Below are 15,736 nucleotides of genomic sequence, written 5' to 3' on the forward strand. Positions count from 1 at the left end.
ATGACATAGTTGAGTAGTTAAAGGGGAATCCAGCCTTGGCCATAAAATGTTGTGTTGGGAAGGATAAAAATAAATTAAACAGAATGGGGAAAGTTTGAAAGAAATCGGACAAGCAATAAGAAAGTTATAGCTGCTTTAAAATTGAGATCACCAATAGTATGTAGATTTCAAATTGGCAACTGGGTAAGTAAATTATGACAAGGGGCAAGGACAAATTTCCCATAGGCCATGTACTTTATTATCAGGGATTTTGTGGTTTCCCCTGGGGCAGTAATCTAAATATAAACCAGGTAGTATATTGTTTAATGTCCTCATGAAAGAAAAATATAATTTGAAATGAAACTTTTGGGAAAAATGACATTTTAGCCATAATATGTATTGGAGTACATGGAAGAGTAGTCCTTGCCTTAGATCACTATGACATCCCATATGCGGCCAATTTGAAGTCTCCATGAGTATAGTGATTACCAATATTTACATATTTTATAAATTCATAACTTTCTTGTTGTTTGTCCAATATTGTTCAAAATTTCACCTATCAACTTGTCTGATTTTTCTTTTTCTTATAAAAACAAGTTTTTATTTGGGTTGGATTCCCCTTTAAGGCACCTTACCAATAGTGAGAGTGGTTTATTTTCAATTGGTCTAATGCCAATTTGTCCAATTTACCAACTTATCTACTATCATTTGGTCTACCATCAGTTCGTCTTCTATCCACATTTTCTTATTACCATTTCCTGCTCATAATCATTTGGTCCAATATATATACATGTACCTTCATTTTTTTTTGGCTTACCACAATCCCAGGGGGGCCAGTCAAATATATTGCTGTACACACGTGTGACCAAGGAATTTCCAAAACCCCCTAAGCGAGTTTTTCTCTGTGTGCAAAATAACCCCCTAAACAAGTTTTTCGCCGGCTTTATTTGCACATTTTGGCCCCTAAACAAGTTGTCGCCAAAATATGACCTCTGAGAAAAAGCTTGGGGGAAAAAATACCCTAAACACGTTTGGCTAGTCTTAAAAAAAAGGTTTGGGCTAAAAAACATACCCTAAATACGTTTGACCCCGCGATTGACCATTGATCGGTCTTTCAAAACCACCCTTTTTCTTGAAAATCTGTGTTTTTGATACCCTTAACGAGTCCATGCGCGGACCGCGTCCAAAACTGAAAAAATACCCTTTAAACACGTTTTTTTTGGTCACGCGTGTCTACAGCAATATATTTGACTGGCCCCCCCGGGACCACAATTTAATAAAAATGAAAAAAAAAAACTTCTTATGGGCAATTGGTATTTGTATTCATCTGTACATGTATACCAATACAAATTGATAAAGTAAATCATTTATTATAGGTAGTGTGCATTTGATAATCATTAATTTTTATGTTAATTCTTAACAGTTCCAAACAAACCTGGTACCCATATTAACATTGTGAGTGTTGAACCTTCACCTCATGATATTACGGTACAAGATGATCTTTACCAGCTGGCTCAGATGGCATTCCCTGTTGAGAAGAGGGATCCTGTGAGTAGTTTTGCTTATTGATATAGTGTACTTCCATATAATGTTACCATAGTTACTGTGAGCTCTATTTCTTCAAACTAGTGCTGTTATCGATAACCTCTTTATCGCTAGTCTTGTCGCTAATCGCTTGTTTTTTGCCCATTAGCGATATTGATAACCTTTCTCTCATTGTCGATAATACCCGCTATTATGTAGGGACATGACAGTGATTTTCTGCGAATTCACAAAAAACGGCCTTTTGAAAGTGGCTTTTCAAACGGAAAATCACGGAAAACGTATTTTTCCTCAAAATGCACAGAACAGCAACAGAATTTACTCCAAAATCTCAGCAAATAACAAATACTTACTAGCCACAAAACACGATCTCACCCCCACTTTGCTTTAATCATGACAATCCAAACATCGTGACTGCACTCGACTCCATTCGATCGAATCGTAAACATTCACAAGCGCAAGCTCAGTTTTAGCAAAGTACCAACTAACGTAGAAGGCAGCACACGGCCGTGTGTTGCTGCCCTCTACGTTTGAAGATGTATAGCATGATAACAAAATTGCGGATAGGCGAAAGACGTTGACTGCTCAGAGCGATGTCCAAAAAGCCCCAAAATTATCGATAAATCTTCATCCAACCCTAAGATAATGCTAATAACATGAAAGGTGAGGATGTATTTATGCTAAATATGTTTGTTAAAAGATGTTATGTAATGGTTTACTTACAATGAACACAGATTTTATTCTTGGTACAGTGGCAGATACAAATTTTGACCAACGTGAGTATGTGACATCACTATAATGCATAAAAAATGTGTATTGATTATGTTCTTTTTGTGATAGTTATCCATATTGGTAAGATATTTTTAGCGATATATCAACAGAGAATTTTCTTAACGATAAAAGCACTACTTCATACTGATTTAATTATATCTTTGGTCAAAGGATGGTTCTTGACATAGGGATGATGTGATATTAGCAATTCAGACTATTATTTGTTACTTTTCGTATGAATTTGATTAAATATTCAGTGCTTTTCCCGTCTTTACCCCCATTTATTCAATTCATATTAATTTAGCCTATTGTAAACTAGAGAAAACAAACTAAGGTAAGGAATGCATTAGACCATGAAATTTTCGTCTACAAAGGTGTTATACTGACAAGAAAGGAAAATACTGAATGTTCTTTGTTCTGCCTGAATGTGCTTTATTTGAGTGTGTTTATATTGCTTTTCCATTTTGTTCATCGTCAAATGATTCATGGTTATAAATGAGTTTCCAGTTCACTGATTTAGGCAGATGTGAAGTGCGTGCATGAATAGAACATTGGTTTGTGCAGGCAACCAGCGATGTGCTGGTATGAAAAGTGCACTGAAGTTAAATTAATTTAATTACTCATAATGAGACTGTGTCTGTGTTCACATCAAGCAAGTTTTATACCTTATTATGTTTTAGCTTATCTGTTTTGTCACACCAAATTTAAATTTAAATATTGGCATTTGTAAGAGAGTTTCTTGATTTAATTTATTTAATGTAAAGATAAATGTGATGATTATCATGATTTATTTATCTTTAGCTTGCACAAGGAGTGTTTCCTTTCTGTGGAGGTTTATCACCTGTTCCTCCATACACTGATGTTTGCTTTGAAGTAGAAGGAGACAAATTCTTTTGCCATAAAGTAAGCTAATATTCCTTAAATCAGTTTTGTAATGAATCAACTTGGATGATATTGAGCCCCCTTTCAAGACTTGACTCAACTTTTAGTTTGCTTGATGTGACCATGATTCAGACTGGATTGTTTGTTACTCAACTTGACTTGAATTTAATAGTGTATTTACACAACTCAACGTGATCCACTCATGGTTCAACTTGACTCGAGACTCAAGCCACTCACTACTCAACTAAATGGAGGACCTAGCAGAGGAAAGTGACCATCTTTGCATATTGAAGGTCAAGTCCACCCTAGGAAAATTTCGATTTGGATCAGTAGAGAAAAATAAAACAATCATAACGCTGAAAATTTCATCAAAATTGGATGTAAAATAAGAAAGTTACGACATCTTAAAATTTCGCTTATTTTTCACAAAACAGCCATGCAACGAGAGAGTCGATGATGTCCCTCTCTCACTATTTGTTTTGTATTTTAGTTGGTTTCATTATACAATATTTCAAGTTTTACAGATTTGGCAATAAGGACTAACTTGACTGAACCATAAAGTGTTTAAACAATGGTGATTCCATATGTTTAGGGAGGAATTAATCTTTGTTTCACTTGACAATGAGGAGAAAATAAGAATATTTCATATTTTATAAATAAAATAAAAATGAAAAAGTGAGAGGTTGATGTCATCAGTCACATCATTTGCATACTGACCAGAATGTGCATATAACTGTTTTGTGAAATCAAGCGAAACTTTAAAATGTCATAACTTTCCTATTTCACATCCGATTTTGATGAAATTTTCAATGTTATGCTTGTTGGATTTTTCTCTTTTTATTCAAATCAACTTTTTGTTGGGGTGGACTTGCCCTTTAAGAACCCACAGCACTATTCATTAGATTAGAGGGAAACCCTGGATGTTTTGTCAAATTAATGATACTCGACATCAACATTCAATCAATTCAAACAAAACTTGCAGACTACCTGTGTAGCAGAGCCAGACTATACTGTATAGGCGCCGCTTTTTTCGATGTCAGCGGCGGTGTCAACATTGAAATTTTAATCAAGGTTAAGTTTTTGAGATGTCATCATGACTTAGATGAAAGTATATGGACCTAGTTCATGAAACTTAGGCATAAGGGTAATGGTGTATCGCTGAAGATCCTGCCTGAGTTTCAGGTCACATGACCAAGGTCAAAGGTCATATAAGGACAATGAAGTTTGGCCATGTGTGTATTTTTGGAATTGTCATCATAACTTACAATTTTTATGGATATAGTTAATGAAACTTGGACATAAGAGCAGTCAAATATCCCTGAACATCCTGTACGATATTCAGGTCACATGATCAAGGTCAAAGGTCATATAGGGTCAACAAACTTTGGCAATGTTAGGGTTATTTGTGGAATTGTCGTCTTAACTTATAAAGTGTATGGATCTAGTTCATGAAACTTTGACATACATGTAGGAACAACCAGGTATCCCTGAATATCTTGTGCGTGTTTAAGGTCGCAAGATCAAAGGTCATTTAAGGTCAAATTACTTAAGCTATGTTCAGGGTATTTGTTGAATTTGTTTCATATAACTTAGAAAATTTATAGATCTAGTTTATGAAACATAGACATAAGGGTAATCAAGTATGAATGATTGTTTTGCACACGTCTTGGGTCACATGATCATGGTCAAAAGTCATTTGGGTCAATGGACATCGTATTTTATTATCATATGAATGCGTTGTTTTGTGAATAATTATTCAGTAGCTGTTTTCATAGTCAGCACTGCTACTAAAATTGAATCGCGTTATGCAGGCTAGACTGCCAGAGGCATTCCACTTGTTTAGTATTATTATCATGTACAAGTATTCACTAGACTTTAACAATACTGTCACTGCCTTGTAATTTGCAAATATTTTATTTCTTATGCTGATTAGGGATGGCATCTCAAAGCCCTTGTATCTCATTGGAAAGGCGCAATAGAAAATATTAACTATTATTTCTACTTAAATTGGTCCACCTGCACAATCCCAATCACTTCTATTGCGAGGAATATTTATATAGATGAATAAATAAATGAATGAAAATTCATTTTCAATAAGAAAAAAAACATTATGCTGCTTTTCAATTTGTCCAGATCTTTCCTATTTTCCAGCACACAATGATTAACACAAGCATAAAAGATTGGAGGCCTCACTGTTACGTGTTTTCAATTTGCAAGCACTCTTTGTAAAATTTGATATTTCTGAAGAGAATGTTGTCTATATTTCTGAAATCACTTACAGGATGTTTTCTGTTAGATAAGATGACACTTGTGCCTTTTTTTCTCTACAGGATAGTAATTTGAACTTGCTGTTTCAGTGTTAGAAATGGTATTCTTATTAACTTATAACTTAATGAAACAGAACTTATGATGTAACGAAACAGATCATGATTTAATGAAGCAAGCCGTCATACCAATTACATATTGAATAATTAAAAAAAAGAATTTTATTAGTATACCTCTCTCTGTTCTTATTCACATTTGAGATGTTTTTCACAGAGAGGAGTGACTACTTCAAAGCTTTGTTTGCTGATCATTTTAGCGAGGTATCGCTAGATGAAAACTCTATTCCTGTCATCAAACTCAGTGAGATATCATCAGAAGTCTTCATGCAAGTCATCAACTATCTCTACTCACACAGTGTCAATGTAAATATAACAATAATTACAACTTATATTTGATATTTGATAGTTATTTTTTTCAGAAGCCTTGTATGAAGTGCCCAACAATGTTGCAGCATTATCATATAGCTCTATGATCATATGTAGTGTTAGCATACCAGAATATTGATGATGATATCTACATGTAGGCCTATACGGGCAGTGGTCAATGCTTGAAGATGTGGTGTTGCGCATGAAACATCTATAGGCCTACATGTATATTCCAGCTTAGTGGACATTAAATCCTATAAAAGTACTATATTTTATATATATAATTCATTTAACAGCATTAATGACTCTTAAAATGGAGGACCAAAATGGGACATTATTAATTTTATTTTTGTGCATTTCATTCATCATTTTTATGACCATATTTCAGTATATCATGGTGATAAACCTCAACGCACCAATTTTTGTCTCACCCACCAGAGGTGAACGCGCGACTTAGGGATCCAAATGTCGTGCGTCGTCCATCCGTCCATCACAAACCTTATGACACATAACTCCGCAACCGTAAGTCACTTTTTAACCAAACTTAAATGGTAGATGGACTTGGGGGACCTGCATGTTATGCTGCAGTTGGAGGTCACATGGTAAGGTCAAAGGTCATTTTCAGGTCAACTTTAAAGTTTACATGCAAGACTCTTATGACACCTAACTCCGCAACCGTAAGTCACTTTTCAACCAAAGTTGGATGGTAGATGGACTTAGGGGTCCTGCATGTTATCCTGCAGTCGGAGGTCACATGGTAAGGTCAAAGGTCATTTTCAGGTCAACGTGAAAGTTTACGTGCAAGACTCTCTTATGACACATAACTGCAACCGTAAGTCACTTTTCACCCAAACTTGGGTTGTTGATGTACTTTCGGGACCTGCGTGTTATGCTGCAGTCAGAGCTCACATGGTAAGGTCAAAGGTCATTTCCAGGTCAACTTTAAAGTTTATGTGCAAGACTCTTACAACAAATCCGCAACCGTAAGTCACTTTTCACCCAAACTTGGGGTGTAGATGTACTGAGGAGACCTGCATGTTATTGTGTTTAAAGGTCAAATGGTATAGTCAAAGTTCATTTTGAGGTCAACATTAAAGTTTACGTGCAAGATTCTTATGACAAGTGTTATTCCATCCCAGTCATTTCACAATGAATTTTCGATACAATTCCATTGCCCTCGCAGACCACGATATTTCTGGTTATTTTCATAAGTGGGCAAGACACAAAATCGCTTATGCCTTGTTATATGAATTGGTTCTCTGCGCAAATCTGTGATGTCACCCTACCTGATAGACCACCCCCCCCCCCCTCTTGATGAATAGGGTGACATCACAGCTTGACAACAGTGAATTGGTTTGTGATGGACCAAGGTACAGCCAAATAAAGACCAATTAGTGTAAATTAGGCTTAGTCATAAGTGTTTAGACTTTAGACCCAGGTCAATTTACACTGATTTCAATGGTATGAAATGAGTATTTATACAGCCACATCTTCTGTCCCCATGAACTGGTTCCCATCTTATTTGGGTTGTAGGTGTTTTTCATCATGCTCTGCTGAGATAAAGTAGCAAAAAAAATTGAAATGCAATACAAAAAAAGGAAAAAATAGTAATATCAACCCTTTGGTACTCTTGTTAAAATTTATTCAATTTAATAATCATTAACCTTTGTTCCATTTGCAGCTAACTGAAGATCTATGTTATGAGATACTAGTGGTTGCTGACCTTTACCTGTTGCCAGGCCTTAAAACGTTCTGTGCCAATAAGATTGCATCTCAACTGACAGAGGAGAATGTCTTTCAAGTTATAAGGGTTTCTAGGATGTTTAATCTAGTCAAGCTAGAGGATCAGTGTGTAGAGTTCATCAGTAGAATATTTGATGAGGTAATACAATTGAAAGATATAAGAATTGTTCTGGTTCTTCATTAATGCGGTTTCATTATTAGTATCATTTTTCTTCGATTTTCAAATTAATTCTATCTTGTAAGTCAAGTTGACTTACAAGATAGAAAAAGAGGTAGAATTTTTTTGTTTTCAGGCATATTTTCATGCCTAAAATTTGATAATTTACCAATATTTTTTAATGAATTGGATGGACCTATATAAAAGTGAAACTATACATTTTCAATAGTGCAGTTAGATTGAATTTAACATGAGGGTAAAGTGGTTAAATTCTTTAAGAAAAAGAGAGCCTTGTGATTAATGAAGGATTAGAAATATGCAACAAGATAATTCTGAGGAATCCTGCAGTTTAGAAGATCGGGGATTCACTTTGGAAATTACAGAATACTTTTTTTTATTTACTTATTTTTTATTCCAGTTACTTGACAGGTCTGTATTGCTTGGCTCTACATTTTGATATTTAAAGAGGTATAATTTAAGGGCTTGTCCCAGATGCCATTTTTCCCTTGATACTTCACTTAAAGTATTATGTTTTGCCATGTATCAGTCTGAATGATGGTCAGTTTGATGATCTTAGTATAAGCTCAAGAGTAGATTTAGGATATAATTATTTGTGGGTCCATGATTGAAGTAGTAAGTTTGAAATTTATTTTAGTAATCTTAATCACTAAAATACATTTTGTGAATGGTTTGTTCCTTTTACCTTCGTCCATCCATGATTCTTTAGATATCTGACTATACAGAGTTTATTGAGCTCGTCAAAGAGGATGCTGCTTGCATTGAGAATCGTGAGGAGATTGACAGCATTCCCATCATAGATGATCTTCGCTTCCACCTTACCAATAATCTTCAGACTTACAGCGAACTTCAAGAGGCCCAGATGAAGCTTAGTTGTTTAGATCATATTCTTCAAGAACTGGGGCTAGAGGGTTAGACAAACAATACTATTATCATGAAAACAGTGCCTATGCTTTTACTTTTTAATATTTATTGTGATATGTTTGCAAGGAGATGAATTTTCTAGAATTTAGTTTTCTAGAATGTGGATTAAACTGGTTAACTTAACAGATATTTGTATATGATTTTTATTAGTTTAAACCCTCATGTTTTTTTTTACATATCAGTTCAATGAAATTGAACAGTCTAGATTTTTTTCTTTGCAGAAAAAAGCTTGTGTTTGATATTATATCTAAATAGTGAAGTGTCAGATACTAAAATACAGATATATAATAATAATACATGAGATTTGTATAGTGCACTTTCCATCTTGATTAGATGCTCAAGGCACTTCAGATGAGAACAACAGAGTCTATATATCTATACATCTATTTATTATATCAAAAGATGAGGATCTTTATTTCCCCCCTTTCATCATGGCCAGACATTTCACTAGATTCACTTGCAGTAGATGGCTATAAATGGCATATACTTTGGAAAAGAAAAAGTCTGAAGTTAAGGTATCTGTAGAATTGTAGTAGATACAGATATTTAACATTTTAGATCTACATTTTCTGCAGCTGCTTGCGTAAATTCTGCTGCTCTACCAGTATTGTAATAGGGGTGCTGTGTAAATAATATGGGCGAGTGATACGCAATTAGGTAGCTTGCCTATTTTGAAATATATTGCAAGAGTACTTGGTGCTCTTTGAATAAATATCTCAAGATAATAAACTTGTAACTATTCTCTGAAAATGATTTCCCTCTCTCTCTTTATTTTGTATAGCTTTTTCAAGACAATTAAGTTTTTCAGCATTATGGAATTTTGTTTTGCAATTATTATTTTTTTCATTTCTTGCCATTTTTAAAATGTTTCATTATTTTTTCATGATCTGTTGATTTCATTTCCAGAATTTTGACTTCTAAAATGGTATTTGGTGAGTGAGTCTCATGACCATACACAATGTATGGTATGGACAGTCATAACAAAAAACCCAGTGTTTTACTTAATCAGATGTCTTATTTTTTATCTATGAATGTTTCATGTGGGCAATTTGAAAACTGAACAGAGGATTGGAATCACTAAAAGCTTATTTTTGTAGATGATATCAGTAATATATTTCATTGATATGACATCTATAATTATTGATAATTGAAATATTTATTGCACTTTTAACGAATATATTTTTTGAAAATATAATACCATTATAGTGCTAATGTGATGACCCAAAGGGATTTAGTAATTTCAAAAATATATGAGCCATATTGCATTGAATGTTATGTGGACGTTGGTAATGATGATGTTGATGATGATGATTGTGATAACAATAATAGTAGTGGTAATAATGCAAATAATATTACCCATCATTTTATATATAGGGTACCACATGTTCTTCTGACTGCAGTGTTATATTTTCTCAGTTTCATAATTGGTGGTTGTATTTATTCATTAGAATATTGATATCACTTCAAGTCTTTATTTTCCTGCATTTTTTTTTTTTTTTTAAATATCATTATAAAACACTAACATCAACACGTCATGTATTTTTTTAAATCAAACCTCCGCAAGTTACCACATTATTTTATTACAATGCTGTAACAGATTCACTATGGAAGTATCCATCAATTGGAAAGATGTGATTATTCATCTTATTTCAGCCTGTTCGCAACATCTTTCAATACAGTCTAAAGTACTCTGTTTTTCTAAAATGTAAATTTTTGTGTTTCTTGGTGACATGCTCAAAACACAGTTCACATTTCCATTGTGAAACTGAAGTATTGTGAACATTTTCAACGACAAACAAGTTTAATCCAGAGTTTTCTGTGAAATGACTTTTATAAGATATGTTTGGCACTTATGCCCCTGAGCAAGGCATATATGTACATTGCCTTTGCTTTTCTTTCAGATGGTTATGCATATATATGTTCAAATTTGCTTGGGGAAGAGCGGTATTAACATCCCACTACTACATGGAACAAATTTATATGCCATAAAATTACATCAGATTATTAATTTTCATGACGCTCCTGATTTTTACTTTCCTTTGATGTTGCTGACTCAATTATTTCCTTCCATTTCTCTTAGCAGAATAGTTTTAGAAGATCAAGATCATTTCTTTTTATGCCCCCGCAGACGAAGTCCAGAGGGGGCATTAAGTGTTGCCCCTGTCCGTCCGTCCGTCCCCCCACTTGGTTTCCGCGCAATAACTCGAAAAATATTTCATGGATTTTAACAATTTTTGGTGTGTAGGTAGATGACACCAAAATACAGGCTAAGTTTGAATTCGGAGTCCGCAGGTCAAAGGTCACAGCTCATTAAATACGCGAGTTGGTTTCCACATGATAACTTATGAAATATTCAACGGATTTAAAATAGTTTTAGTGTGTAGGTAGATGACACCAAAATACAGGCTAAGTTCGAATTCGGAGTCCGCAGGTCAAAGGTCACAGCTCATTATATATGCCAGTTGGTTTCCGCATTATAACTTTTTAAATATTCAACACATTTTAATGTTTGGTGTCTGGGTAGATGACACCAAAGTGCAGTCGGGTCACGTCAAATGACCTGACTGTCATATCTTCTGTCAGAGATTATTATGGAAAGGGTGAGTCTTTAGGTCAAAGGTCTAAATTTGTTCATTATATATATGCATATTGGTTTCTGCATGATATATCATATCATATTGGATGAATTTCTGATTGCGTTAGGCGGGGGCATCTGTGTCCTTTAGACACGTCAAATTTCTTGTTTCTTATTGATAATTCATTGGTTTATTGTGGAAAATTTTAAGGTCCATTGTAGTTTTCTGTTTGATCAGTTAAAAGTGTCTTATTTTATTCAGCTTTTCTGTCTCTTAAGTGAATACCTCAATCTTAGACATTCCTATTGCAAAGTTTAAACATGGTTTAACATGAAAAGTTTTTGCTTAGATTCCTTATTAGTTTCTTTGATATCACAAACAATTCATGAGCAGTCATTTCCCACAATGAGTATTGCAGAAAAAAATTGTGAATTTATGATATCTATTCTGATATGGGTCAGACCATGTGCCTTTGAGGGGGTTCAAATCTTTATAAAAAATGGATACTGCTTTGTATCATTTTTGATAAATTGGTGCAATTATTTGGAGTGGGTCTCCATATCTAGATATTTAGGAATTCGGTTGTTGATTTTCACCAACCATAATATGATAAATTAATTTTCCCACATGAAAGATAGTCAGACATTGCGAGAGACAGTTTACACTGAAAGAGAGAAAGTTGGTTAAAATTTTCATATCCATTTTCTTGGACCTTGGGGAGTTTGGTTTGAGGTGTTTACTACCTGCAGTCATCCATTTATTACAATTTATAGCATGTTTTTGGTGATTGAAACATTAATCCCCATTAAGTTTATGATGTCTTAATATGTGATACAGATACATGTATATCATCTACCTGGTATCTTCTACTTATTGAAGATTTTTTTTTTGTCATGATATTCCAATTTTATCTATGATGAAGCTTTAAATCTGAGCTTTTTCAGGGAATCATTGGCCCTTGTATTTTTTCCTTCAGGATCACTCCCGGGGGGGGGGGGGCCACTTACATTGACGAGTGGATACCATGCGCCACCAAAAAAACACGTAAAAAGGATGTCTTTTTCAAGATAGGGCACGTTACGTACGTAACATGATAAGGGTGTCAAAAACACTAAAATAAGGAAAAAAAGGTATCTATTTTCGCTAGGAAAGTTACGTGTTTAGGGTCAAATTTGCGAGGGTGTAAAAAATTAAGACTAAAATGTTTTATAAAGGATGTACTTTTTCCCCAAGAGTCAACACTACGTGTTTAGAGTACGATTTGGGCGAGATGTGGGAGGTGGGGCTGTACTAAACCCAATGATGTGGGTGAAGGTAGGCCGACGACCGTGACATAATAATAAAAATATCGCTGTACTTGTTTAGGGGGTCAATTCAGGGAACTTGCCAAGAGTATTGTTTTGTTTCCAATACTTGTTCAGGGTATGAATTCACACGCCAATACTTGTTAAGGGGTGCATTTTCAGAAAATGGAAAATAAGTGTTTAGGGTGCTTTTCGAGACCCCATGGTCGCGCATGGTATCCACTCGTCAATGGAAGTGGCCCCCCGGGGGATCACTTTAAATAACGTACTAACTTTCTGGTCTACAGGGCCCCATTTCATAAAGGATGCTATCAATGATGCATTGTAAGTCAATGACAATTACAGTTGAATCATTTATTTTGATTGGTTGATAAGCACTTGTAGGTCATCTATTATCATTTTCATGGAGACTTGCCATGAAATGAGGTCCAACTTCTCACTTTTCATTAATGGATTGCAATTATCAAATATGATGTAGTAAATGTATATTAGAAATAAATGAATACTTAAAAGCGAGTGCTTTATAGCTACTAAAGACATTGAAGAGAAAACTATTTATGAAAAGGAATAGAATGATTGTATCCATTAAACTGTAGTAAAAGGGTTTCCTGAATGTGAAGAATGTATATACATTTTCATCAACATATCAGAAAATTCATACTATTCATGCAAGTTTTGCCTGTTGATGTTAATTGAGTTTACATAAAAGCTGTTCCATTCTTTGTTATTGATAATAAAATTGTTACACAAGTATTGTGTTGTTAAGTTAAACTTAAATATGTAGTTGTATGTGGTACATCAAGCATCGTATGCACAGAGATGGGGAAGGGCACAACTGCATCCTCACTTGTGAGATTGAACCATATTGCACTTTTGATATAATCTGTCAATCACTCTCAGACTGTAATTACACTATTTTCTAAGGGTTTATGATCCATGTTGTTTCACTATCTTATCAAATAATATTTAATGTACTCTGTACCTCTCAGTTAGCTACACATTCCTTGCCCTAATCCCAATGGTATATTCTGGGGCTAATGGGTTGAAACAATACAAGGAATATTTATGAAAACGAATCATTAACAAATACTGTACATGTCATTTTCATTTTAAAAAAGTAATTTCAATTTTTAATCATACACATATGTTTATAAAAATTTCTACTTCAGTTGATGTACCAAGTACTACCAAGTCCATTTTATTCTATTGTATTAGGGATATCTTCTTTTAGATTTTGTGTAGATATAGGCCTTTATTTTCTTCATTTTAGATAGTGAGTTCTATGCAGTCTTTTTTGATAAAAATTGTTTTTCTTGGATAGTTAAGGACTGTCCATGTCTTTAAATAGGCAAATTAATTGTTTATATTAAAAAATAAAAATAATTGCATTCTGTATAGTAGTGTAATCTCTAGAATCATTTGTGAAAGCAGTGTAACATTTAATGTTTATTATAAAATGGTTGTAGGGATCCAAATTAAATGATTGGCTTCATCATTTCCACTGTTCCATATGGAAGATGCATTTTTTTCCAAGCAAGCATTTATTAGGAAAGTTGATTTTGCATGCTGCTACGCATCGTGGCTTCAGAATTGCTGTTGCGATATACCCAACAATGGCAAATGTGAGTAATATTGTGATAAAATTTATAATGAGTTCATTTATGATATTGAGGATTTTCAAAATATATGGTGTATTATCCTATTTGATTTGGTCTAGAAGAATATTGATAAACTCAAATTTTGATAAATTAAGAAAAACGTCCTGAAATACAAATCTGATCAATTTGTGAGTGATTTGGTGTCCAATTGAATAAGATATAACATGTTCATCTATCCCTTTGGAACAAGGACTAGAGACATCCAAAGCTTCAGTATGAAAATTGTTGAATGCAATACTCTTTTTGATGTTTGAAGTTCAGTGTAAATAAATCTAGAGCAGAGGTTAATCTTAAATTCTGGATGTCCCTAAATAGGAGATACCAATATATCATTACTGGTTCTTATTTCATATTCAGTAAGGAATCTCCACATGACAGAGCTGAAAATCTTACTACTTGGGACAGTTTCATAAAGCTGTTCGAAAGTTAAGAGTGACTTTGCAAACGACTGGTGATAATTATTTATGGTAAATGATATTCACCATTAAATGTTCATTGGTATTATTTAACGCATAAGAAAGGGTTACCATTCGTTCTTAAAGTCACTCTTAAATTACGAACAGCTTTATGAAACACGAACCAGTTGAGATCCACAGGATAGTAGAATCCAGAAATTTGCGATCATTAGCTTTTGCAGAATGCAATCTTATGCCAACCTACAAGTTCCAGTCCACCATATCTTTGTTCATCAGAGTACATAAAATATGGCCATGATTATGTTTGGCAATGCTGTTTCATGAAATACCTTTACTTTAACCAATGGGAATGTAATGATTTTTGTAGTTGCTTTGATTTGCTGACTTCGAGACTTACAGAACTCAGAACCTATCCTTTTCCAGCATCTGTTTGAATGGGATATACTAGTATGAGCCACGGGGTCTTCATGTGTTCTTGAACAGTGCTCTTTAAATGCTGTTTCATATTACATTATCTTCAAGTTATTTTAGCATAACACATCAAATAATGCTGCATACATTTGTTTCCTGCATTGATAGTGCTGCACCCGCCCCCCCCCCCCAATTCCTCAGCTTAGTTTGCTCGGTGGTTTTATGACATGGGCTACTTGTTTGAATCTTGCGTTTTAATTTATGATACCCTATTCAATAAATCATAAACTTTTCACTTCATTATATGACCATATCTTCACATAAAATGCATTATATGACCATATCTTCACATAAAATGCATTATATGGCCATATCTTCTCATAAAGAGCATATTAATAACTATTTTCTAAAAAATCTTCTTTAACAACCCTCGAATGGACTGTAAACATGTTTGTGTGCTAGAATTGATGGGCTTTTTGCTGCTAAAGCAGGAAACTGAAAGAGGGATCATTGACACTCCCACTCTCATAAGGCTATCCTATTGATCGAGGTAAATATGTATTAATGTTAATATGTATTGTTGAAGATGCATTGTATGAATACGACAGCGAGTGTCGGTTTTTTTTCTTCACAAATTCAATTAAGGTCCATGTTACAACAAAGAG

The 15,736-nt window shown here is 34.1% G+C and overlaps 1 protein-coding gene across 2 annotated transcripts in view; it reads left to right on the forward strand.

The window, feature by feature from the left end:
• LOC129257019 (ankyrin repeat and BTB/POZ domain-containing protein 1-like) overlaps nt 1–12,748 on the forward strand; it is a 28,023-nt gene extending 15,275 nt beyond the window's left edge. Inside the window, exons 9-14 of one of the 2 annotated variants that reach the window (XM_054895250.2) lie at nt 1,403–1,527; nt 3,094–3,195; nt 5,700–5,861; nt 7,546–7,746; nt 8,492–8,693; nt 9,613–12,748. In XM_054895250.2, the coding sequence (XP_054751225.2) occupies nt 1,403–1,527; nt 3,094–3,195; nt 5,700–5,861; nt 7,546–7,746; nt 8,492–8,693; nt 9,613–9,620 (800 nt within the window). In that variant the 3' untranslated portion in view covers nt 9,621–12,748. The remainder of the gene's footprint in view (nt 1–1,402; nt 1,528–3,093; nt 3,196–5,699; nt 5,862–7,545; nt 7,747–8,491; nt 8,694–9,612) is intronic. The other variant, XM_064097355.1, reaches the window with a different exon arrangement.
• Nucleotides 12,749–15,736: the final 2,988 nt, after the last annotated feature.

Source organism: Lytechinus pictus, chromosome 3 (genome assembly GCF_037042905.1).
Source record: "Lytechinus pictus isolate F3 Inbred chromosome 3, Lp3.0, whole genome shotgun sequence".
Lineage (NCBI taxonomy): Eukaryota > Metazoa > Echinodermata > Echinoidea > Temnopleuroida > Toxopneustidae > Lytechinus > Lytechinus pictus.